Source organism: Haliaeetus albicilla, chromosome 11, assembly GCF_947461875.1.
Source record: "Haliaeetus albicilla chromosome 11, bHalAlb1.1, whole genome shotgun sequence".
In the NCBI taxonomy this organism is placed as follows: domain Eukaryota; kingdom Metazoa; phylum Chordata; class Aves; order Accipitriformes; family Accipitridae; genus Haliaeetus; species Haliaeetus albicilla.
The window spans coordinates 42,702,873-42,726,781 of record NC_091493.1 but is presented as its reverse complement, the minus strand read 5'-3'; the positions used below and the strand labels follow the sequence as shown (position 1 = coordinate 42,726,781).

Below are 23,909 nucleotides of genomic sequence, written 5' to 3'. Positions count from 1 at the left end.
ACACCCCCCCCACTCTATAGGGACCCCTGACCCTCTGCCCAGCCCCTATAGGGACCCCAAGACACACCCCCTGTAGCCTACAGGGACCCCAGCCCCGCAGCAACACCCTCCCAGCGCAGGACCCCCCCCCCACCATTCCAAGGGGGGGTCCCCACGGCCCCACTCCCCCCAACAGGCCAGAGAGAAGCGGGGGGGGGAACGTTACATCCTTTATTGGGAGATGACCCCCGCAGGGGGCAAGGACGCCCCCCCCCCCTCCCCCCCCGCCCCACTCCCTGGGGGGGTCAGACAGCAGGCAATAAATAACAGGGAAGAGGGGGGAAACAGCCCCCCCCTGCTGCAGACAGTTTAGGGGGGCACCCAGCCCCTTCTTCCTCCAGCCCCCCCCCTCCTCCAGCACCCCAAAAACAGTCCTGGGGTGAGAGCCGGGGCAAGGTGAGGGGGGGGAACAGGGTGAGGTGGGACCTCCCCCCCCCAACTCCCACTCAGGGCAGGGGGGGCAGAAATGCAGCAGAGACCCCAAACCCCAATAAAGTGCCAAACTCTTTTGCTGAACCCCCGTCCTTTGGCAGGGGGGGCACCCCAAACGGCAGCAGGAAGGAGATCCAGCACCCCACGCTCCCCAAAGGTGCCCCCCCAGCAGGGTTTTGGCAGCTCCCCGAGGAAGAGGAGGGAGCGGGGGGGGGGTGTGTGTAAGGCGGTAAATCTGCCCCCCCCCGCTGCCTTCCCCACAGTCTCATTCACAGTGTTCGGCGGGAGAAGCATGCCGCAGCGTGCTGTGCCGCGCAGTAAGGACAGGCACAGGATGGCCGGGGATCTGGAGCGGGATGGACACGGCATGGCTGGGGGGTGTCCCACGGAGAAGGGGGGGTTCCCCCCTACCCCAGGTGCTGCTCTGCCAGACGCTCACCGTGACAGCCCGACGTTTCCTCATCCCGTGCCAAAAAGCCGTCGGGAAAACCAGAAAGCAGCGTTGGCATCCGGTCATGGCGTTTTGGGGATGTCCCCCCACCCCAATCCTGGCAGCAATCTGGCTCAGCAGAGGCTGAAGACGGAGGGAGCCTGAGCCCGGTATTTCTCGTGGAAGTTCTTGAGGATGGGGACGAGGTTGTGGAAGGCTGGGCGGAAGGAAGCCTCTGCTTCCCAGCAGTTCTTCATCAGCCGGTAAATCTGGGGAGGGGAGCGAGGGAAGGGAGACAGAGAAATGTCCAGAAGCAGCACGGCCACCGGGATTTCATGGGGAATAAGAAGAGGGGGCTCCTCACTTCTGGAATTCTGCCCGTGGCATTCGGACCCCTGACTTCACCTGTCCCTCCTCTCCCCCGCAGCAGTAGGAAGGCTTTCCCATCTTTCCCCCTTACCCATTTTTCCTCCTTCCCCATTTTCCTCCTTCCCTATTTTCCTCCTTCCCCACTTTTTCCCCTCCCCTGTTTTCCTCCTTCCCCAATCTTTTCCCCTTCCCCACCTTTTTCCTCCTTCCCCTTCCCCATCTTCTCCCCTTCCTCATTTTCCTCCTTCCCCATTTTCCCCTTCCCTCCCCCACTTTCCCCCTCCCTACTTTTTCCCCTTCCCTTCCCCATTTTCCCCCTCTCCCAGGGGCCGTCGCAGCCCAGCGGAGTGGATGGACGGACAGACAGCCAGCCAGCGGGATGCAGATCCTCACCTCGCAAGGACAGTCCTTGGGACTTGGCAGCCTCTTCCCCCTGTCCAGCAGCTCAATCAGCCGCAGCACTGTCATCTGCCCCTGCGTCGCCCCGATCATCTCGATGAATTTCTTTGGGGAAAGAGGGAAAAAGTCAACCTCAACCGCTGGCTTGGCAAGCGCCGCTGCAGTAAAGCCGGCATCGTGGGACTCACCACGGGAGGGCTCTGGCTGGAGTCGCAGCGGGTCAGGAGCTCATAGAGAGTCACCCCGAAGGACCAGACGTCGGACGCGTAGTAAAACTTACACTCCTTGAGGCACTCCACGGCGTACCTGCGCAGTCAAGGCCACCGGTGAGCGCCGGCACAGCTCGGCACGTGCCTCTGCTCACCGTACCCAATCCCAACGCCATCCTCCGCTCGCCCCAAACCACCACCCCCCCACGGTGAGGGGAGCTGTGCTCACCAAAAGACGGGGCTGTCCCCATCCTCGCAGACGCGGTAATACTCATGGCCCTCGGGGATGGCTTTGGCTAAACCAAAATCCCCGATTTTCACCACGTTTTCATTCTCCAGCAGCACGTTGCGAGCAGCAAGGTCCCTGTGGATGTAGTGGAGGGAGTGCAGATAGGCCATGCCCTGGAGAAGGGGGAAAAGAGGGGGGTCAGAGACATTTTAGGGAGGTCAGAGCCATTTGGGGAAGCAGAGGAGCCCCCAGGAGAAGCCAGGAAGGTTTAGGCTTTACCTCACAGATCTGCTGGGCGAAGAGCAGGATGTGGGCCAGGCTGACGTTGTGCTTGGGCAAGTAGTCGCGCAGGCTGCCGAGGGGCACGTACTCCATGATCAGCTGCACGATCTTCTCTCCTGGAGGAGGCGGAAGGCAGTGTGTGAACCTCGTGGGGAGAGAGGAACAACCCAGAGACATCCCAAATCCCAGCCCTCTGCCAGGAAGGGGATCCCCCCCCCACTACCAGCCATCAAAAAACTTGAGGAATTGGGTTTTGAGCGTCTCTGCGCCGGCACCGGGGGTTGGACAACGCAAGCTTGGGCTCTGCCGTTGGCATTCAACTATGATGCCGAGGGAAAAAACTCGGACGGGGAGAGAGACAGCAACCGCCCCGCGGCTGCCACCGAAGTCACCACGCATCCCCCCAGTCACCTTACCCTGCTCACTGCAGCAACCCTTGTACTTGACAATGTTTTCATGATAAAGCGTCTTGAGGATCTCGATTTCCCTCTTCCAACTGGTCAGCAGCTGCTGGCTGCAGCCAGATTTGAGTGATTTGACGGCCACCATTTCCCCCGTCCCGTCGTTCGTGGGGTCATAGCAATACAGGCTCACCTTGCCAAAGTGACCCTGGCAAGGAGCAAGCACAGAATTTGAGATCCTGCCAGGAGAAGCTTTCCCGGCTTCCCCACACCAAGAACAGCCTCTTTGGAAGCCCTCCATAGGGGTCAATAAACTTCTCGGACAGAGGGGAAGTCCTCAGTGAAAACAGATTTAAAATATAAACACTTTTGACCCTCGTCCAAATGCAGATTCTTTGGAAATCAGGCTGGAAAGAGGCTGGTTCACCCAGAGGCGACCGGAGCGTATGAATCACGCAGCAGCGCAAGGCACCATGATAACCTGCTACAAGGGAAACGTCCTCCTGACCAGCTCCGAGCCCCTCCGTGCTCCCCGACCCACCCAAAAGGTCTTAAGTTGCCCTCGGTATCGTTATCAGCTCCGTGGTCCGTTGGGGATATATCGTATCAGTTCCTTCGGGGATTTAGAATCATAGAATCGTTTAGGTTGGAAAAGACCCTTAAGATGACCGAGTGCCATCATTAACCTGGCACTGCCAACTCCACCACTAACCGTGTCCCCAGGCGCCATGTCTACACGTCTTTTAAATCCCTCTGGGGATGGTGACTCAACCCCTTCCCTGGGCAGCCTGTTCCAGTGCTCAACAACCCTTTGGGTGAAGGAATTGTTCCCAATATCGCATCTAAACCTCCCCGGATGCAACTTGAGGCCGTTTCCTCTCGTCCTGTCGCTTGGGAGAAGAGCCCGACCCCCACCTCGCCACAACCTCCTTTCAGGTAGCTGTAGAGAGCGAGGAGGTCTCCCCTTGGCCTCCTTTTCTCCAGGCTAAAGCACCCCGGTTCCCTCAGCCCCTTCTCTTGTCCTCCAGACCCTTCACCAGCTTCGTTGCTCTTCTTTGGACGCGCAATCCCACCTCAGACCCTGCAGAGCCCTTAGAGCCAGGGCAGGAGATCGTGGAATCCTGGGACGGTTTGGGTGGGAAGGGACGCTTGGAGCTCAGCCCGTCCAACCCCCCCTGCCACAAGCGGGGCCGTCTTCACCGAGACCAGGGTGCTCAGAGCCCCGGCCAGCCCTGCCCCAAAGGGTCCCAGGGACGGACGGGGCATCGACCCCCTCCCTGGGCAGCCTCTGCCAGGGCCTCACCCCCCTCGGCGGGAAGAATTTCTTCCCTAGAGCCAGGCCGAATCGCCCCTTTTAGCCGAAACCCCTTCCCCCTTGTCCCAGCACTGCCAGCCTGCCGAAAGAGTCTGTCCCCGTCTTTCTGGGCAGCGCCGCGAGGCACAAGAAGGTCTTCCTGGAGCTGTCTCCCCTCCGGGCTGAACACCCCCAACTCTTCCAGCCCTCGGATCAGCTCTGTGGGCTCCTCCAGACCCGCTCCCACAGGTCCCTCTCTTTCCTCTGCTGAGCGCCCCAGAGCTGGGAGCAGAATTACAGAGGGGGGTGATGGGTGTCGAGATGCCACTTACCTCCCCCAGCTCCCGAATCTTTTTCAGGTAACGCTTCTGAAAGACGGTGGGGTCCGACACCGGGAAGTCGGGGTTCACCGAGGTGACGTCTACCAGGTCTGGAAACGAAAGGGCGTTGAGGGGAGAGCAGAGGTCACCCTGCCGCAGAGATGCTTTGCACGTTTTCTCTCTCAACCCCTGCGCCCCGAAGAGTGCCTTTTCTTTTCCCTTTTTTACCTTTTTCCCCTCTTTTTCCTTTTTTTTTCTTTTTTTTTTCCCTTTTTTTACTTCTTTCTGTTTCCCTCTTTGCCTTTTTTGGCCTTTTCTTTTGCCTTTTCCCTTTTTTACCTCCCCTTTTGCCTTTTTTTTTGCCTTTTTTGGCACTTCCTTTTTCCTTTTTTTCCCTTTTTGCCTATCACTGCCTTTTCCCCTTCCCCCCCCCTTTTTTCCTTTTTCAACCTTCTTTTAAACATTTTAACTTTTTTGCCCCTTTTTAACCTTTTCCTTTCTTTTTTGCCCTTTTTTTCCCCTTTCCCCCCCTCACAAAAGAGTGTCCGCAGCCACCCCCGCCCCGCCACTGCCAAGGCCCTGACGATTCAGGGTGCGGAGGGAACAATGGGGCCATAAACACCACCCCCCAACCCCACACCCCTGAGAAACCAGCATGTCCCCGGCTGTGGAGCCTCACTGTGCGGCTGGAGCTGGGTGAGATCCCGCAGGATGGTCCGGAAGGACGGCCGCTCGACGGGGGTGTAGTTCAGGCACTGACAGATGAGGGTGGCCAGCTCCTTGCAGGACGGCTCGGGCAGGCGATGTCTCTTCTCATAGAAACGTTCTTTCTAAGAGAGAAGAAAGAAAAACAGGTCTCAAGTGGGGCCAGATCCATCCTGGAATGGGGGATGGAGAGAGAGGAGAAAGCAAGTCACCTCCGAAGGAGTGCGCTCCTTGAGTGGGACATCGGCGTCGAAGCAGATTTCCAGCAACGTGGTGCCAAAGCTCCATTTGTCAGCTGCAGTGCTGAGGTTTCCCACATCCCAGACGCATTCCGGGGCGATCCAGGGGATCCGGTCCACGCGCTCTTTGGGAGAGGGAAGGCAAAGTGAGGCGTTGCTGAGGATACAGCTGAAAAGACCCCATAAACACGGTGGGGGGTGTGGGGGGGCGGGAAAAGCTCCCTGCAGGATCCCAGCCATCAAGGAGCTGCAATGGGATTGTTTCCAACAGCAGCTTTGAGGCCAAAACCGGCCACCATCACAGAATTTGCACGTCCACACATTCAAAATGCCATATATCGCAAAAATTAAGGTCTGACAGGCAGGCAAGACCTTGTCAAAACAGCTCTGGTGCAATCCACACTATTAGCTACCTGGGCTGCAGGAGGGGAAAAAAAGCACCTGGATTTTTGGTTCAGAATGAGCACAGGTCCAGCCCCGCTCAGTTCGAGCACGGGATGAGTGTATACCTTCTCGAGAGAGCACCGTGAAGCTGACTCCGGGGTCGCTGAGCTTCACGAAAGGCACGGATCCATCTTCCAGCCCCTTCCTGGCTAGCAGGATGTTTTTTGCGCACACGTTGCCATGCACCAGGTTTTTGTCCTCCTGTGAAAACAAGGGGATACGGAATCTTGTGAGAAACTCCCACCGATGCCTCAGAACAAGGTCAAGTCTATGGATGACACAAGAAAATAAAAAGGCAGGGCTCCTGGCTCTAATTACCTGGGTCACCTCCCTGTCTCATTATCCCTTTGCACAAAGCTAAACCCGGGGGGGAGAATAAAAGGAACGCGAGGATTACCCAGCGCTGGCATGCATGCCCTCACAAGCAGCTAGTGAGCTTTCCCAAGCTGCTGGCCAGAAGCCCAGCGAGCAGAGAAGGCAGCGTCCTCATCGGCGGCTCTTCTCGGCTCGCACGGCCCCAAAATGAAGCCACAAGAACCGGGATTCAGCATTTGAAGTTCACGTGCGCTACCTCAGCTGCTCACCTCCAGGAAAGAGAGAGTGAGGACAGGTTTTGTAAGGTGCAGGCAGGGCACGTTAATGCTAAAAATCTGTTTATCTGCTTGGAGGGCAGGGGAAAGCGTGGCAGATCCTCCCTGCCACGCTGCCGGCAAGACCCAGGGGCGCAGCTGGAGCAAAAGGTGCTTGGAAGTGATCTCCGGCACAGTTCCCTGCCGGAAAAACCCCAGCTCCCAGCCCCATTACCAGGTAGCTCAAGGCACTAGCCAACTGCTTGGCCACGGTGATTTTCCAGCCCACGGTGACCCGGCCTTTCTCTTTCCGCAGCAGCACATCCAGAGGTCCATGTTCCACAAACTCCTCCACCATGATATCTGCAAAAGACAACAATATTTTCCTCAGCCCAGCCCTTGGCACGGCACAGGAGCCGATAGGCCCGGCTGGCAGCGGCCAAGGGAAAGGCACCAGCACAAGGTGAGGCCGGCTGCGGCAAAGGGTTGGGGGAGAGCCGCATGCTTACTCTCGGAACCTCGCACGCAGACTCCGTGCACGAAAGCCAAGTGGACGTGCGACACTTGGCTCATCAGGCTGGCTGTCTCAAAAAACGCCTGCGGGGAGAGGAGAGTGTCATGAAGGCAGCGGGTCTCTCGGAGCATCTCGAGAGTGGCTTGGAGCCATTTTCCCCCCTGTCCCAGCTCCCCTTCCCCAGCCCGGGTGGGGGCTCACCAGGGCAATGTCTCTGTGGCTGGGATCCAGGACTTTGAGGACCACGTGCATCTCCCGGCTGTTGTTATTCTGCTCGGTGGAGAAATACTCAGCTTCGTCGTCAGCCCCGGTGGTCCCGCAGACGTTGAGCACCCCATCGTAGATGTTTGTGCGGGTGCCCTGCCCCAGGTGGGCTCGCTGCAGGCAGACAGAGAAGGCGCATGGGTGTCAGACCTCTAGGCACCGTGCATGGGGAGGGGGGGGATTTTCAGCCCCAAGTGCGATTTTCAGTGCGAGCTGACTCTCCCCACTTCCCTCTGTGTCACCTCTGCACACCGCTGTGGATGGCAGGTAAGAAATTGCCTCCTGCCTGAACCATGCTGCCTCTGAACAGCTCTCTTCCCCCTCTCATTGAAGAGGGAAGGAATAAAGCGCCAAACCAAACTGCTCCACTTCTCTCTCCTCTTTGCACCAGGGGCAGCATCCCCCTGATCAGGGGAGCAGCTTCCTCCGGCCAACGTATTTACCCGCAGCCCCCCATAAACCCCGCTGCCCAGGCGGGCAGAGCGCACAACCTGAGTGATCTCGTTCTTGCGGATCTGGTGGAAGCTGAGCTGGGTCAGGTTAAGGATCTGCTTCGTGCTATCCTTCACCTTCCGCATGATCAGCAGGTCCGAAATCTCTGCAAGAGGAGGGAACAGACATATGCTAAAGCCCCTGAAACTACCGGACGCCCTTGTTCCTCGAGTCCAACGGAGGGAAGATCATCCATCCTCATACCTCCTGGTTTGGGTGGACAGCATCTCTTCACTGTGAAGCTTTCATCGCCAGATTTGAGCGTGCAGCCCTTGAGTACATCCAAGAGCTCCCGCAAAGTGGAAAACTCCCGGTCCCACCCTTCCAGCACAAAGGAGTTTCCTTTTTTTTGGATCCGGAATTGCCTGTACTTGAGGGCTCCCTGCACCCCAGGAGCCTAGGAAAGACAGTCAGGACAGAAAGCGTCACCCAGAAAGCTGGCAGCTCAGACCAGGCGCAGCCCAGCTCGTTCCTAACAAGACGAGCACCTCCCAGACCTCGCCGTTCCCAGGAATGCTGCACTGGGAATTGCATCTTACCTGCTGGTGGCCCCTTTTCACCACGGAGAGAATCATCCTGTTGAAGTCAAGGACACTCCAGCGGATGATGTAGAGCCCTTCTTCCTGCTCCTCCCGTCGTAGCTTGGCAAAAACAAACTCCTCCCTGGCAGCAAGGAGAAAGGGGAACAGCTTCGGATAAGCCCCAAGGACACGGCACATCCTCCTTGATATCCCCAGGCCCCCCGTCAGGAAGAAGCCACTTACTGCATGGGCCCATGGATGCCATTCAAGATGCTCATCACGAGTCGCGGCGGTGCCACTTCGTGACACAGGTAGTGGCTGGAGTCAGCCGTGAGTCGGAAATAACCATCCACCAGTGAAACCAAGGAAAGCGCGCTCTCAGGGGATGGGAGAACCACTTCCTGGGAAAAGGGAGGGGAACTGAGCGTGAGAAGCCACCGAGCTAGAGCGTGAGCAGCCCAAAATCCACCTATCCCTCTGCCAGCCCAAGGAGGAGAGCGTAAAACTCTTGCTTGTTGGCATTAACCCTGGAAAAGATCCTTGTTCTTTCCAGCACTGCCTCCTCCCAGTCTCTGAAGCGCAACTACGGGCTCCCACGTACGTCGAGACAGTCAGCGCGGGCAGCTGGGAGAGAACAAGTCCCACTCACCAGGCACTTGTTGTCCTGCCGGTTGATGCTGACCCTACAGTCCTTGACGACAATGTGTGTGATCTCCCGGAAATCACAGAAATGGACCCATTTTGGCTCGCTCCGCTCTGCTGGCTGAGTCGGCCCCTTGGGCTCCAGCTCTTTGTTTCTGCTCTTCCTCCCAAAATACCCACGATGGGAGAAGTTCTCGATGCTCTGCAGAGGCGGAGACAGAAGGGCATCAGTTCCAACCCTTCCTGCTGCTGGGAAATGGCACCACGAGGTCGCCGTGGCTACTAGCCAAACTGGGACAAGCTGAAAAAGGAACTTGGGGTGCCCGGAGAGCCTGAGGAAAAGCCCAGGAGCACGAGCTAAGGAAAAGGAGCCAGCGTGGGATGGGACTTGGATGGAAATGGCTCTTCCCGCCTGGCAGCGGGGAATGCAAGCACCAACCTACCTCTACAGGTACGGGCCGCCACTGGATCCCGGTTGTGCCGGTGACAAGGACTTCGTGGGTGACAGGTCGGTCCTTGGGGAGCAGCGCCTGCCCGTGCTCCAGCTGTGAATGTCCCCCGTTAACGTACAGCTGCACCTTTTCACCCTCGGAGGAGGTCTCCAAGGAGAGCACAGGGAAGAGCTCACTCCCAAAGCGAGGTGCGAGGTGCTCCAAGGTAGCCAGGTATTTGTACATGATGTCCTGCACTGTCAGCTTGCCGGTGCTGACCGTGTGCCGCTGGAAACGCTGCACAAACTTCTTGAAGACGTTTTTCATGCGGAATTTGGTCAGGTAGTTGTTCTGCTGGATCTGGCGGTAGAAGGAACGTGGGATGCAGTCCTTGAAGCTGTGGAGGAAAGGAACAACCGGTCAGCAAGACCTCACGGGTGCCTAGAGCAAAGCACACAGCTGATCTCTCCATCACCTAAAACAGCCCCAGACTCACTCCTGGTGAGGAGGACAGAGAGGAAAGAGGGTGAGAAACCAGAAGAAACCCTTCAAACAATCCCAGAGCAGAAAGTCCCCAGACCCGAGGCTGCAAAGCCAAGCAATCACCTGTATTTTCTGGCCACTTCCTCAAGGGAGATGCCTTTTTTGATGGCGATGTGAGAGAGGTGAAGCACGGCCATGCCCAAGCTTTCGTTCTTGAACCTCTGGATCTCCTGTTCAGTCTGGAGGTCTTTCAAAGACGCGACGTCATTGATGAATTCAAATTTCCCCTATTAAAGAGAAAAAGTTGAATAAAGGGCGGGGGGGGAAACCCTGCACTGACTTCCAGAGTGCTTTTTCTTGTCTTTTTTTATTTTAAAGCTTAATGGGATCCCCCTCAGCTCGGCTCCCAGCCTCCCAGGGAGGCTTCAAGCAGGACAAAAGCTTTCCGAGGGCAAAACTACAGCTGTGTTTGTCCTCTAAACAAAGCCCTTGCAGATGGAAAAACAGATCTTAACAACAGGGCTGAGCTGAATCCAGCTGGATCAAGAAAATCACCCAGGTTTCCACAACTCCAGGTGCGACCGAGCCTCCAGCCCGTCAGCCTGGTTTGTTACCTGCTCAAACAGATACTCGAAGGACGATTTGTCGAGCAAGGCTCCTCCTTGCAGCTTCTCATCGGGGGAATCGCTCTGTCGGGGCACATTGCGATAAACCGCTGGTTCCTTGTCGTTCATCCCATGCCAATTCCGAAAGTAGTACCTGGAGGGGAGAAGGAGAGGAGAGCGGTGCTCGCCCGCGGGGACGGGAGGCGTGTGGTCTGTCCCTACGCTCTCTTGCAGCTGAAAGCGGCCGAAAAAGACGCCCTGGTTTTGCCTCTAAAGCTAAACCTGGGTCCAGTGGCTGCCCTGGACCTGCTTGAGGCTCATTTTACCCATAAATCTGCTCCTTCCATCCAACACAGCTGCCTGCTCCTTCCCCAGAGGCTGCTGGGGGACTGGAGCCAGGTCCCAAAGAGGGTTTTGCAGAGGTTTTCTCACCGACTGTCTCAAGGGGACAGGGGAAAGGACCAGCAGACGAGAGCTCTGTCCTACCCCAGCACAGCCAGGGGCTGCACTCTAGGCTCAGAGTGGTGGGTTTTAGGTTTGGGGTTTTTTTTAAGAGCCAAACTTCTTGAAATCCCACTGCCAACAGGAGAACCAGCCATGTCTTCAAAAAATGTGACCTGAGCACAAGGCAACAATTCAGACACCGGGAGGCAAAGGGGAAGCAACCTCTTCCTGCCACCAAAATGGGTTCCTTTAAGCTTTTTCCTCTACATTTTATGACCAGCTGTGCCGTACAGCACGCTGAATCCGAATCCATCAGCAGAGCTTCATGAAAGGGACCCTAATTAACTCTGGCTGCAACCAATCCTGACCCGCAAACGCCTCTTTAGCAGCAGTGCTCCCCACAATGCTGTTTCGCAGCCAAGTTTTCATGCTGCCAGCCCAGGGGCCCCAAAAAAATGAGAGCAGCTGGGGCGAGGAGCGCCCCCCCCACAAAACGCCACATCTAAAAAAACATCAGCACAAAGAGAGCTCTGCGGGCAGAGTGAGTTTCCGTTCCCACCGCTCAACCCCCAAAGCCGCATCTCTGCCTGCGGTTAACACGCCGGGGTTATTTCGGCGCTCGCGCTGCAGGCGCCTGTGCCAGCCAAGTGGCATCGAAACCAGAGCCGAAGGAAAAGGACTTTCTGACCCAAAAAGTCAGAGCTCTGCAACTTATCTGCGGTCAGAGAGCTACGGATCACGGCGCTCTCCTCCTGTGGAGCCGAGGGATGTGGAGGTGCTGGCCACGAGGACTCAAAGCCTTCCTCCCTGCACACTGGGAAGTGTGGCTCCCATTTCAACCTTCCTTGGACAACACGGTACAGCTACGCGTGCAACGATGTCCCGGCCAGGCACGGAAGCCGGCTTGGTGCCTCAGAGACTGTTTTCTGCCGCACCGATTGTGTTTGGCGCGACGGACGGCTGAGGAGAGAGGCCTTGGCCCAATACGCCACGGTTCCCCAGGAAGAAGAAGGTATTGCAAGTCGTATAAAATAGGCTAATAAATCTCCAAGCCAGGTTTTCTGTTTCTCCCTCGCTTTTACCTTCGCTATGACTCAGACACCATGAAAAAAAACAAACCCAAAAACCCCAAAACCAAACTAGCCTGAAAAAGCTCTCCTAATAAAATCGCCAGTGGCAATGTTTTGGGAGGAAACACTAAGATCGTCGTCCCCGTCATCTCCAGGGAACCCGAGTATCTTGCAAAGACATCTACAAAAAACAGCTCTTGCCTTCCTGGGAACCCAGCTGGCAATGCCACAGCCCAGGGCTTGCTCTGAGGAGCCCTTGGGTGTTTGCTGTTGGTCTCAAAACACTTCAAAGGGGACATTGTCCCGCTCGGGGACAGAACTGAGAGGGGGAAGCACAGGCTGAACCAGTCAGGGAGACGGAGGGCAAACGGCGGAGGAATATGAGGAACTGGGAAAGGAATTTTTCCACACTGAAGGAGAGGCAGGGGCTCCAAACACGTCCTGTTCCTCATTTAATCCTTCCGAGTACGATTTAGACCAGCCCTGCTGAGTTTGCTTGGTTCCCCAACCCTGTGCCAACCTCCACAAACATTTTCCAGGCGAATCTGGAAACAGGTAACCCGGGGGCAGAAAAGCAAGCAACATTATTTCCAGTGCAGCCCTATTAAAGCCTGGCACGTCTCTGCTCCGCAAGCAAGAGGAGCTTGGCAGCTCCGCAGGGCTCCAAAAAACACGGCAGCAGGGGACGGAGGGGAGGGAACTGTCCTCACCTCATGCGGAAAAGCAGGTTGAGGTTTGTGTCTTTGCTGATTTTGAAGAGGTGGTTGGGCGGGAGCCAGACTCGGCTCTGGGTGTCATAGAGGGCGAAGAGGCTGTAGCACAGCGGCGTGATGCCTGCGAAGAAAACATGATTCCCCTGAGGTGCTGTCGAGCCTGCAAAAATTCACAGTCGATAGAAAAAAAACCCCCAACCCCTTCTTCACCCCTTTCTTCCCAACTGCTTGCTTCTTCTGGCAGCACAAACCCATCCACACTACTGACACCCCACCTCCAGGGACCGAGACATCCTCCTCGTCCCTGCTCGCAAATGTCAGAAGCAGGATAGTCTTTAAAAACGCCATTTAAAAGAGAGCAGCACGTCTGCCGTCCTTCTGGCGCGCTCGGGGAAAGCCAGCTGGCCAGGGGAGCCTCAGCAGCTTTTATTCCAAAGAAACCGCCGTGCAGAGCTGCTTAGACTGCAGCAAGGGGAAGGGAAGTTAATAAAACCCATGGAAAAGGTGAACTGAGTGATTTGCCAGTCAAACCTTAGGAGAGCTAAAACCTTTGTCTAAAAGTTAGAAGAGACATCAGCTACCCTTAATTCAAACCAACATGGCTGTGAAATGGCCCCTCAGACCAGGAAAAGCCCAAGCGCAGGTGCCCTGCACGATTTTTGCAGCCCGCCGGGAGAAATCCATGGCGAGGGGAGGCAGAGTGCTCATTAAACGGGGATGCTGATGAGTCAGAGGTGAAGTAATTGCTCTTCAACTCATCATGCTCCAATAACTCCCAGACCCGTTGGCCTGAGCCTTGGGGTAGAGCCATGCCACCCCGCTTCTCAGGAACTCTGGAGCAAGCGAGGATGCCCAAATTACGACAGAAGGGTTTGCTAATGGCCAGTTATTGGGAAGCTGCTGCTTAAAAACAACACAAGAGCTCAGATTTTCAGATAAAGCAGCTTAGATGGACCCAGAGATTGGGAAACTGGAAATTTCTCAGCCCCGGGACACAAGCCGGTTGGGTATTGTGGTCTCAGATGAGAGACGGAGTTCCCCGGTGCTCACCGATCCTTCGTGCGAGGTCGATGCAGATCTCCTCGGCGCTGAGTGTGCCCTGGGCGTAGGTCTGGCACCGCTCCTGCTCCTCTTCGCCACTCCAGTGCAGGCAAACCTTCAAGCCACTGCTCGCCAAGAAGCAACAGCCTTCGGCATCCGACTCGCTGTGCTTCACCGTGCATTGGCACAGAGACATGGCGACAGCCCCCGAACACGCCCCAGCTGGGAAGAAACAGAGAAATAAATAAAAACAAGCATTAGCAAAGTGCAGAGCACCCCATCACCAGTCTCTCCCAGTCGGGTAACTGGGCGCCCTCCACTCCAACACTGGGATTACACACCTCGCTGTCAGATGAAGCATAACTCGGTGCCGAGCTCCGAAGGCGGTGCGGGAAGGGTGGCTGTTATCACCTGGGACGGGGGGGGAAGCGATCTGTCGGTGAGACCGGGAAAGCCGGATCCCTCCGGGTCTCCCCACCCCACAGCGCTGGCATCGCTCCCACCCTCCCAGTTCTTCTCCCCAATCTCTCCCGGCAAAATCCGGCACCGATTCCCCAGCTCCTTTTTTGCTGACAAAGGCCAAGCAGATCTCACTGCCGCAGCTCGACTTCCTCCAACGGCAATAAACACCGCAAGGAACTCTCACTCAGGGCCAGGACTCTCATGTGTCTTTGCTCTCTCGGCTTAGCGAGCTCGCAGCAAGCTCGCCGCGCAGCTGAGTGGGGCTTTTCGCCTTTTTAACGAACCCAAGGCTGCAAGAGAGCTGTGCCAAAGCTGCGCCCTCCGTCCAAAGAGCTCCACCGTGCCATATCGATGCCAAACACAGCATGGAGAGAAGTACCTCTCCTGCTAAGGGACAGGATCAGCCCCGTGCCGCCATGCCGTGATATGGCAAAGGAAACCAACCTGCAGAGCAAACCCTGGCACTTTGGCTGGGTCAAAAGCCTTTTTGAGCATTGTGCTCTGCTCCCCACGTCCCCGTCATGAGGGTTCCCTCCATCCCACACCCCGGGGAGCAAGCAGAGAGGTGAAACAAGTAGGTCTCGCCCCAAAAAGCTGCTGTTTTGGGTGCGGGGCAACGTTTGCCTGGGTTACAAAAAAATGAGAGGTACCAAAAGAAACCCCTTTTTCCAGGAATTGTGTGCCAGGGTGGGGGTCTTCCCCCTTCAGGAAAGCGCCTCTCCAGATCCTCTCAAGGCAAAGCATGTGACGGCATTACTTCAGCTTCCGCCTGCAGGCGCGGAAAGATCCCGAAGCCAAACCTTGGCAGATTTCCCCCAATTCCCTCCTCAGGAGGAGAGCAGAATCCGAAAGAGGCGGCTGCTCCATTGGCTTCCTCATTTCTAAAAACCAGGGGAAGCTGGCGGAACTGGTCACAGCACCCTGAAGCGGGTCAGCAGGAGCTCAGCACCCCCAAAAAAACGATAAATAATCTTTAAAAGGCAACTTTTTTTTTTTTGGCATCCGAACTCGCTGCTGACAGTGGACGCAGTGAGAGGGCTGAAATGGGGATTGGGATTGAAAAATGGGATCCAAAGCAATATGGATTTCCCCAAGCAACAGGTTGGCAAACAAAATAAACGCCCCGGCCCCTCCTGCTTGGAGAAGCCTGAGGGTTCCTCGCGCAGCAGGATCCAACCTTCCCCTTGCTATTAGCCATAATGGGGGCAAATGCTGACAATGCAGGGCACAAACCTTCCCGATTTCACCCCGATTTTGGCCTCCGCAGTCACGGTTTCTTCCACCTGGGCGTCTCAGGCTCCAAGCACAGGCCTGGGGATGGGGGGGGAGAGGGAAGTGAGTTATGAGCCACATTTTGCGACCTCGGTGCAGCTGCACTCCCAAAAGATGCAGCCAATGAGGATTTTGCCACTCTCTGCTTGAGATTCGGCACGCGTTCGGCTATGGCAGACTCGGGTCACCACCAGGGATGGATTTTGACCCACTTCAGGCTCTCAGAGGGGGGTTCCCCCCTCCCCCACACAGCCAAGCTGTAGCCCCTCAAGCCTCTGGTCACATCCCCATGCCGCTAATGGCGCCCTCTGGCCCGTTCCCCCCCCCCCCCCCCCCCCCCCCCGATCCCGTGTTTCTGAGCGGCGAGTGGTGTACACACATGTTTTCTGTATGTTGCTGGGGCGGCAGGACAGAAAACCGCCTCGCCACCAGCACTGCCTGGCATGGGAGGCTCAGGGAGCTCCCCCCTCCAGGAGCTAAAAGCGGCGGCAGGCTTTGGTCATGGGGCAGCCTAAACGGGGTGCAAAGTCCAGCGCTGGCTGGGAAAGACGGAAGCGCCAGGGCTGTGGGGACCACCCGCCCCACGGCGGCATGGGACGGGGGAACACGGGCAGCTGCCGGTTGGTGCCAGTGCCGCTTCCCACAGGCAGCCAAGGCCTAACACCATGCGACTGTCCCCCCGCTTCAGCCCCCCATATCCAGACCCTCACAGCCCACAGCCCCACACACCCTGACCCTCTGCATCCCCCAGCCCCACACATCCTGACCCGTTACACCCCACACATCCTGACACAGCCCCCCAACCCCAAAGCCCCCAAGCCCCACGTATCCAGAGCCCCCCCACATCTCACAGCCACACATGCCCTGATACCCACGTGCCCCATACCGCCGGGGCCCCCAGCCCGAAATCCCCCGAGCCCCCATATCCCCCAACCCCACATCCCCTGACATCCCCCCCGGGCTCACGAACTCCGACCCCCCACCCCACATATCCTGACACCCTCAGCCTAAACCCTCCTAGCCCCACACATCCCGAGACCCTCAGCCCCACGTATCCTGACACCCCCACCCCAGACTCTCTTAACCCCACGCACCCTGACCCCCAACCTGAGCCTCCTAGTGTCACATATCCTGATCTCCTAGCCCCACATATCTTTACCCGCCCCAGTCCCACACATCCTGACCCCCAGTCCTAAGCCTCCTAGCCCCACATATCCTGACACCCCCACCCCAGAGCCTCTTAACCCTGCACATCCTGACCCCCCCAGCCCCCTGACCCCACAGGCCCAGACACACACCCCCCCCAGCTCCCCCTCAGCCCCCTGACACCACATCCTGACCCCCCAGCCTCCTGACACCACAGGCCCGGACCCCCCCCAGCCCCCTAACACCACAGGCCTGGCCCACCCCCAGCCCCCTGACACCACATCCCGACCCCCCCAGCCCCTTGACCCCACAGGCCCGGACCCCTCCCCAGCCCCCTGACACCACAGGCCTGACACCCCCCAGCCCGCCCTACAGCCCCCTGACCCCACAGGCCGGCCACCTCCCACAGGCCCCCGACCCCCTCACACACCCCAGATCCTGCCCCTCGCCCCTCCCGGCCCCCCCGGTCCGCTCCGGCCCGGCCCCCCCCGGCTACGTACCGGGCCCCGCTCCCCGCCGGCCCGGCCGCCGCTCCGGCTCCCTCCGCCCCGCAGAGCCGCCGCCTCCCATTGGGCCCGAGAGACGCGCGCTGCCATTGGCCCTCCGCCGCCACGCCGCCACGCCCAGACGCCTTCGCCCCATGGGCGGGGCGCCGAGGGCTGCCCCGCCCCGCGACGGCTCGGCGGCAGCGGCTATTGGCTAAGGAGCGGGGAGAGGGCGGAGCCTGAGCGCGGTAGGGGCCACGGCTGGATGCAAACCAGAGGGGGAGGGGCTGGGGCGGGCGCAGCTGGAATTAAACCAGGGGGCGGGGCCGGGCGCAGCTGGATCCAAAACAGGGGGCGGGGCTAGGCCAGGCACAGCTGGATCCGGGGCACAGCTGGATCCAAACCCAGGGGTTGGGCACGGCTGGATTAGGACCACAGCTGGATAGAACCCGGGGGGGCAGGGCTGGAGGGAGCACAGCTGGATTGGTCGCACAGCTGGATCCAAACCCAGGGGCGGGGCTGGCACAGCTGGATCCAAACTCAGCAGGGTGGAGCTGCAGGGGGCACAGCTGGATCCAAACCCAGGGGCGGGGCTGGATTGGGGCACAGCCCAATGGGGCAAACAGCTGGACAGTCCTGGGCACAGCTGGATCCAAACTGGGGGGGGGCAGAGCTGTAAGGGCTCACAGCTGGATCTAAGCCAGCTGAGGGCAGGGGCCACATCTGGATAGAGACCCAAATTTGGAAGGAGGGGTTGTCACCCCAAATCCCCCAGGGGGTGTCTGAACTCTCCCCCCGCACACTGCCAGGAGCTGGCAGGGTGGGGGGGGCCCGCAGCCCCCTACTCCCTCCCCCCCCCCCCCAGGGCTCCGGCTTGTCACCATCACCATCCTCCATCCCCAAATTGTCCCCCAACCCCCTCCATGTCCCCCCCCCACTCCACACCCAGCTTCTTCAATCTCTTTATTCACCGCAACAGCCTCGCCGGCACACGCCATTGCCACCGCCCCCCCCCACCCGGCGCGAACCGCCACCATTTCGTCTCTCCCCCCCCCCCCCCCAAAACCTCCCGTGTCCCCCCACCGGGGCTGGGGAAGGGGTGCGGGGGGAAATGGGGGCACAAACAGCTCAACAGACGTTCACCAAAAGTCTCTACGGCGTTTTAAAGCGATGGGGGGGGCAAGAGAGGGAGGGGGACGGGGGGAGGGAGAAATCCCTTGACACCTTTTGGTTTTTTATGCTTTATGCCTTTTTTTTTTTTATGCTTTACCCCCCCGCCCCCCCCAGCTCACGCATTTCCTTTCTCCTCATCGCCGTTTTCCTTCTTAATTTCTTCGTAAACGCCTTCGCCGCCTCCTTTCTCAGCTCCCTCCCCTGTCTTGGCATTGGGGACCCAGAGCCCCGAGTCGATGCAGCGCTGCATGTGGTATTTGGCCTCCTGGAAAGTAAATGGAGGGAGGAGGTGGCTCGGGGGGGTACCCGCTGCCTGTTCTGCCTGCCCTGCCAGACTAGGGACCCCCCCGGAAGCCCCCGGGGTGGGGAGAGGAAAAAAATACTCACAGTGGGATCCATTTTGCTGATTGTATCCTGCAACATCTGGACGTCTTTTACGTCAAAGCATTTCTGCAGCTCCTGCAAGAAGGGGGAGGACACAACAACACATGAGGAAACCCCGCAGGCATTAAACTGCAACCAAATTTTGCCAGTTTACCGCCCCCCCCCCCAAAAATGCACAGGACGATACTCACAGGCGGCAGGGATTCATACACCTCCACAGGGTCGAGCCCGCCGGGGCCCAGGCGTTTCTGTCGCTCCTCTTCCTCGTATTCCTTCATCGCCTTCTCGATACGAACCTTGGCTCGACCTCGCACCCGTTCTTTGAAGGCTTCCAACTCGTCGTTGAAACCCTCCATGTACTGCTGGTCAGCTGTCTGCAAAGAGAGGGGAGGTAAGGGGGGGGCAGGGGGGTGTTTGCGTCCTCCTGGACCCTCGTTTCTACACCCCCAATCCATCCCAGGGTCCCACCTGGCTGTGTCTCTTCACCCTCAAGCTGCCGAAAGCCATTGCAGCATGCAGCAGGGCCCGGGAGCCGTAAATTACCTGCTTTGGGGGAGGGGGGGCTAAAGGGAGGGATTCTCACCTTAATTTTGGTGAAAAACTGCCTGAAACAAGCCCTGGGATCGACCTTGAGGCTCTTGGCCAGCTCCAGGATGAACTGCATGACAATGGTCTGGTGGGCGACCTGCTCCATCAGGGCATGTTTCTGGTGCGGGGAAGAAAAGGGACATGAGGACCCCACAAATTCACCCATCTCCACATTCCCCACATCAGGGAGGTCAGGGGGGCTGATCCCCAACCCCTTTTTGGGAAAAGAAGATGCCGATGGGCAAACGATGTGGATGAAAGGACTGAGTGTGCCCTAAGTTTGTAGATGACGTCCAGCTGGGTGGGAGCGTGGATCGGCTTGAGGGTAGATCCCTGGGGAGGGATCTGGACAGGCCGGATCGATGGGTTGAGATTCAACGGGATGAGAATCAACGAGGATCCTGCCCTTGGGTCATCCCAACCCCCACAAAACGCTATCAGCTTGGGGGAGAGGGAGGGAATTCTGCCCCTCGAATCCAGCGAGACCCCCCCCGACAGTCCTGCGTTTGGATTCAGCAGCGTTGGGTTGACGGTTGAACTCAATGATCTTAAAAGTCTTTTCCAACCTAAATTATTCTGTAATTCTGCTCCCAGCTCTGGGGCGCTCAGCAGAGGAAAGAGAGGGACCTGTGGGAGCGGGTCTGGAGGAGCCCACAGAGCTGATCCGAGGGCTGGAAGAGTTGGGGGTGTTCAGCCCGGAGGGGAGACAGCTCCAGGAAGACCTTCTTGTGCCTCGCGGCGCTGCCCAGAAAGACGGGGACAGACTCTTTCGGCAGGCTGGCAGTGCTGGGACAAGGGGGAAGGGGTTTCGGCTAAAAGAGGGGCGATTCGGCCTGGCTCTAGGGAAGAAATTCTTCCCGCCGAGGGGGGTGAGGCCCTGGCAGAGGCTGCCCAGGGAGGGGGTCGATGCCCCGTCCGTCCCTGGGACCCTTTGGGGCAGGGCTGGCCGGGGCTCTGAGCACCCTGGTCTCGGTGAAGACGGCCCCGCTTGTGGCAGGGGGGGTTGGACCGGCTGAGCTCCAAGCGTCCCTTCCCACCCAAACCGTCCCAGGATTCCACGATCTCCTGCCCTGGCTCTAAGGGCTCTGCAGGGTCTGAGGTGGGATTGCGCGTCCAAAGAAGAGCAACGAAGCTGGTGAAGGGTCTGGAGGACAAGAGAAGGGGCTGAGGGAACCGGGGTGCTTTAGCCTGGAGAAAAGGAGGCCGAGGGGAGACGTCCTCGCTCTCTACAGCTACCTGAAAGGAGGTTGTGGTGAGGTGGGGGTCGGGCTCTTCTCCCAAGCGACAGGACGAGAGGAAACCGCCTCAAGTTGCGCCTGGGGAGGTTTAGATGGGATACTGGGAACAATTCCTTCACCCAAAGGGTTGTCGAGCACTGGAACAGGCTGCCCAGGGAAGGGGTTGAGTCACCATCCCCGGAGGCATTTAAAAGACGTGTAGATGTGGCACTTGGGGACACGGTTAGTGGTGGAGTTGGCAGTGCCAGGGTAACGATGGCACTCGATGATTTTAAAGGTCTTTTCCAACTTCAGCATCTCTACAATTCCCTGATTCCCCGATTTCTGGCAGGAAAAGCAAATCAGCTCGCGGCAGAAAGGCCAGCGAGGCGGGGACGACGCAATCCCGGCACAAAGCTGGCAGGAGGAATGGGTTTCATCCCGCTTTCTCACCTCTTCCACCTCCAGATCGATGCACCAGATGACTAAGTAATTAGCCGTCTCCTCGCAAACGAGGTGAGGGTTATCGGAGAGATATTTCTGGCTGTCGTCCCAGCGCCGCAGCATCCCTTCAAAGCAGGGCAGCCCCAGTTAACAGAGGAAGGTTTTTTCGCTCGTTAAAAAAAGAACAGCCTCTAAACCTCGTCAGCAAAAAGGTGGAGGGGGGGGCAGGGGGAGAGATGACTCATCCCAAGTTTAAATTAAACCCCCCCAAATCGCGATTAATGAAGGCAGCGCACGAAGCTTTGCCTCGGCTGGGCAAGTAGGTAAAAAAAAATAAAAAAAAAAAATCTTGTGAAAAACACGTCAAATCGTCAACTGTTCACCAGAACGAACGACTTCCCAGCTGCTCCCGGCAGCAGGGAGAGGGAACAGGGGGGTTCCCTGGCTCGATGGCCGCAGGGACCCCCCGCCCAGGAAGGGGGTACCAGCCCCCCCAAAACCCTCCCCGGCACTCACCAAAGTGTTTGATCTGCTTCTCATATCTCTCCACAAAGGTTTTGTGTTTCTTCTCTTTCTGTTCCTCCGTTTCCTCCTTCTCCTCTGGTTTGACGTTGAAGACGCTCTGGGGAGCAGAAGGACGTGAGCCGCCAGCCCAGCAACTCTGCAGGGGGGGCACGGACACACGGGGAGGGGGAGCTCCCCCAAACCCACCTTGCTGAAGCCGTCTTTGCTGAGAGTGTCGACGTTCCATGGCATGTTCTTCTCCTTCTTCTTCAGCTCCTCCAATTTATTCTCCCAGCTTTTCTCTTCATTCTTCAGCTGCTGGGCTTCGGCCTGGAGCTTCTCCAGCTCCCCCTTCCCGCTCTCCGGATCCGTCACCTCCAACTCCTTCATTTTCTTCTGGCACTCGGCAAGTTTCCGTTTGCATTCCCTGCATCCTTTATCCAGCTCTTCTTTTTCCTTCTGGAATTGCTCCATCCTCTCCACTCGAGCCTGAAGGCGACAGGATGGAAAACATGTCAGGAGAGATGTTGGGGGCATCATTAAATCTCTCCCACGGCCCCTCCCGGCCTCATTAGCCGCGCTCCGGGAAGCCCCACACACTCTCCCGGATCTGTTATCCCTGTGGAACAGGGTGAAGCACAAGGAGCTGCTATGAGGGGAGACCAACGCCCCCCAAAACACCCCGGTTTAGAGAAAAACTCAAGTCCCTCCACACAGCTCTGGAGTATTTTGTTGAAATTGGAAGGGAACAGCTCAAGCAGCAGCTTCATTCCCTCTCCCTGCCAAATCAGGGCCGGCTCCAGAATACCACAGTTTCCGAGTCCCCGAGGATTTGGTCAGCTCCGACTCCCAGAGAACTGTGGGGCTGCACAGCACCCCCCCCCGCCCAGTTTACCCCCCACCCTCCGACCTGGGAGAAACCCCCCTGCGAGAAGCTGTGGGGGGGGTTGTTATTGCAGCCCAACACCCTCATCTCCAGCCCCAGGCAGGGGATGATCCCAGGATGACCAAAGCCCCGAAGGTGTCACCTCCCCAGGCCAGGGGGGACATGGGGAGGGTCTGGGGGGGGGGGGTGGGGCCAGAGCCTTGGCTGCCCCAACCCCCAGAAGGGCCCAGAATCCCCCCCCCGGCATCCAACAGCAGCCCCTGAGGGGGCAGCCTGGGGCAGGGGGAGAGGGACTGTACCCCCCCAGCCTGCTCCCCAGGGGAACAGGGAGACCCTGGACATGGTGGGGATGAGGGGAAGGAGCAGGAACCCGGGGGGGGGGGGGGCTGGCTGCCATGGAAACAGGGGGGGCCCAGGGGAAGGGGGGGATGTCACTAGAGGGATAGGGGAGGTCTCCCCCCACCATGGGGGTCCCTGCAGCTGGTCGCCACGGGAACAGGGGAGCACCCCCCGGCCTCCCCATGGAGGGGGGGTCCCGGGGCCGGTCGCCATGGCAATAGGGGGAGCTCCCCCCCACCGCCCATGGGTGTCCCAGAGCTAGTCACTATGAGAACGGGGGACACCCCCTTCTCATGGGGGTCCCTGCAGCTGGTTCCCACGGCAACAAGAGCCCTCCCCCCACACTTCCCCCTTCCCATGGGGATGCCGGGGCCGGTCGCCATGGGAACGGGAGTTCCCAGGGGAGCCGGGCCCAGAGCGGAGGTTGGCGGCGGGGGGGGGAGGGGAGGGTGTCTACGGCCGCGGGCCGCACCTGGTGCCGCCATCGGAAAAGGCTGGCCGTGTCGATGTTGGGATGAGTCTCATCCTCATCGTCCGAGACCTCGATGTGGTCCCACACGCTGTAGTCCACCATAACGCGGCCGCCACCCCCCCCGGGCCCCGGCCCGCCGCCGCCGCCGCCTCCGGCCGCTTCTGGAACCCTCCAGCGGTCGCCCCGCCTACTTCCGCCCGCGACGATCGCCACTTCCGGACGCGCCGTGTGGCGCACTTCCGGTTGCGCCCTTACCCCCCCCCCTCCGGGCATAAGATAAAGATGGCGCCGGTTTTAAAGAGACACGGACGGCGAAAAAAGAGGGGGTGAGGGTGGGGGGCACCCCCCCCCGCTCGACGCCCCAAGGCCTGAGGGGGGCTGGGGGAGCCGTCCTCCCCCCTTCTCCCACGGGGTCTGCCCGGCCCCCGCTGCCGGGGAGGGTGGGCAGGGAGGGATGGAGTGTGTGGGGGACATGGGGGGGACATGGCGCCTTGGGGGGACGGGGAGGTGGTGGCACAGGGACATGGGGGACGTGGAGGGACATGGTGCCTCGGGGGACGGACGGACATGGTGGCACAGGGACATGGGGGGACATGGGGGGGACATGGAGCCTTGGGGGGACAGGGCTATGGGGACAGAGGGACATGGGGACACAGGGCAATGGGGACAGAGGGACATGGGGGGACATGGCGCCTTGGGGGGACAGGGAGATGGTGGCACAGGGACATGGGGATAGAGGGACACGGGGACACAGTGACTAAGGGGGCTCAGGGCCATGGGGACAGAGGGCAGAGGGACATGGAGGGACATGGTGCCTTGCGGACAGAGGGACGTGGTGGCACAGGGACATGGAGGGACATGGCGCCCTGGGGGGACGGGGACATGGGGACAGAGGGACATGGTGGCACAGGCACATGGTGGCAGAGTGACATGGGGACAGAGGGACATGGAGGGAC

General features: G+C 58.7%; 2 protein-coding genes across 3 annotated transcripts; both read right to left on the bottom strand.

The window, feature by feature from the left end:
* Positions 1 to 191: 191 nt before the first annotated feature.
* Positions 192 to 17,046, bottom strand: TYK2 (tyrosine kinase 2). Of its 2 annotated transcripts, XM_069797448.1 has the most exons (26): positions 16,962 to 17,045; positions 15,277 to 15,354; positions 13,923 to 13,992; positions 13,591 to 13,803; positions 12,538 to 12,661; positions 10,323 to 10,467; positions 9,832 to 9,995; positions 9,238 to 9,622; positions 8,802 to 8,996; positions 8,396 to 8,553; positions 8,171 to 8,294; positions 7,836 to 8,028; positions 7,631 to 7,737; positions 7,077 to 7,253; positions 6,871 to 6,958; positions 6,597 to 6,724; positions 5,858 to 5,993; positions 5,322 to 5,473; positions 5,084 to 5,234; positions 4,417 to 4,514; positions 2,806 to 2,998; positions 2,387 to 2,505; positions 2,108 to 2,280; positions 1,858 to 1,975; positions 1,664 to 1,774; positions 192 to 1,170 (listed from the first exon to the last, which is right to left on the bottom strand). In XM_069797448.1, exons 4-26 carry the CDS (start codon positions 13,775 to 13,777, stop codon positions 1,036 to 1,038), a joined length of 3,561 nt encoding a protein of 1,186 aa, XP_069653549.1. In that variant the 5' UTR covers positions 13,778 to 13,803; positions 13,923 to 13,992; positions 15,277 to 15,354; positions 16,962 to 17,045; the 3' UTR covers positions 192 to 1,035. The 2 variants fall into 2 exon arrangements, with proteins under 2 accessions (XP_069653549.1, XP_069653550.1); XM_069797449.1 differs by lacking the exon at positions 13,923 to 13,992 and having other exon boundaries at positions 16,962 to 17,046.
* Positions 17,047 to 17,896: 850 nt separating this feature from the next.
* Positions 17,897 to 23,148, bottom strand: CDC37 (cell division cycle 37, HSP90 cochaperone). The gene is made up of 8 exons (XM_069797447.1): positions 22,954 to 23,148; positions 21,464 to 21,745; positions 21,269 to 21,374; positions 20,762 to 20,877; positions 19,087 to 19,209; positions 18,695 to 18,877; positions 18,507 to 18,578; positions 17,897 to 18,384 (listed from the first exon to the last, which is right to left on the bottom strand). The coding sequence occupies exons 1-8, from the start codon at positions 23,053 to 23,055 to the stop codon at positions 18,235 to 18,237; spliced, it is 1,134 nt and encodes a 377-aa protein (XP_069653548.1). The 5' UTR covers positions 23,056 to 23,148; the 3' UTR covers positions 17,897 to 18,234.
* Between the last annotated feature and the right edge of the window lie 761 nt (positions 23,149 to 23,909).

Excerpts from the sequence above, each read along its gene's own strand:
- CDC37 (XM_069797447.1), bottom strand. The coding sequence starts at position 23,055 with ATGGTGGACTACAGCGTGTGGGACCACATCGAGGTCTCGGACGATGAG. Across the intron at positions 19,210-20,761 it reads TCGATCTGGAGGTGGAAGAG|AAACATGCCCTGATGGAGCA; the intron begins GTGAGAAAGCGG and ends TCCCCGCACCAG. Across the intron at positions 18,579-18,694 it reads TGTATGAATCCCTGCCGCCT|GAGCTGCAGAAATGCTTTGA; the intron begins GTGAGTATCGTC and ends CCCTTCTTGCAG.
- TYK2 (XM_069797449.1), bottom strand. The coding sequence starts at position 13,777 with ATGTCTCTGTGCCAATGCACGGTGAAGCACAGCGAGTCGGATGCCGAA. Across the intron at positions 9,996-10,322 it reads TCGAGTATCTGTTTGAGCAG|GGGAAATTTGAATTCATCAA; the intron begins GTAACAAACCAG and ends TCTCTTTAATAG. Across the intron at positions 4,515-5,083 it reads CACCCAGCTCCAGCCGCACA|ACCTGGTAGACGTCACCTCG; the intron begins GTGAGGCTCCAC and ends TTTCGTTTCCAG.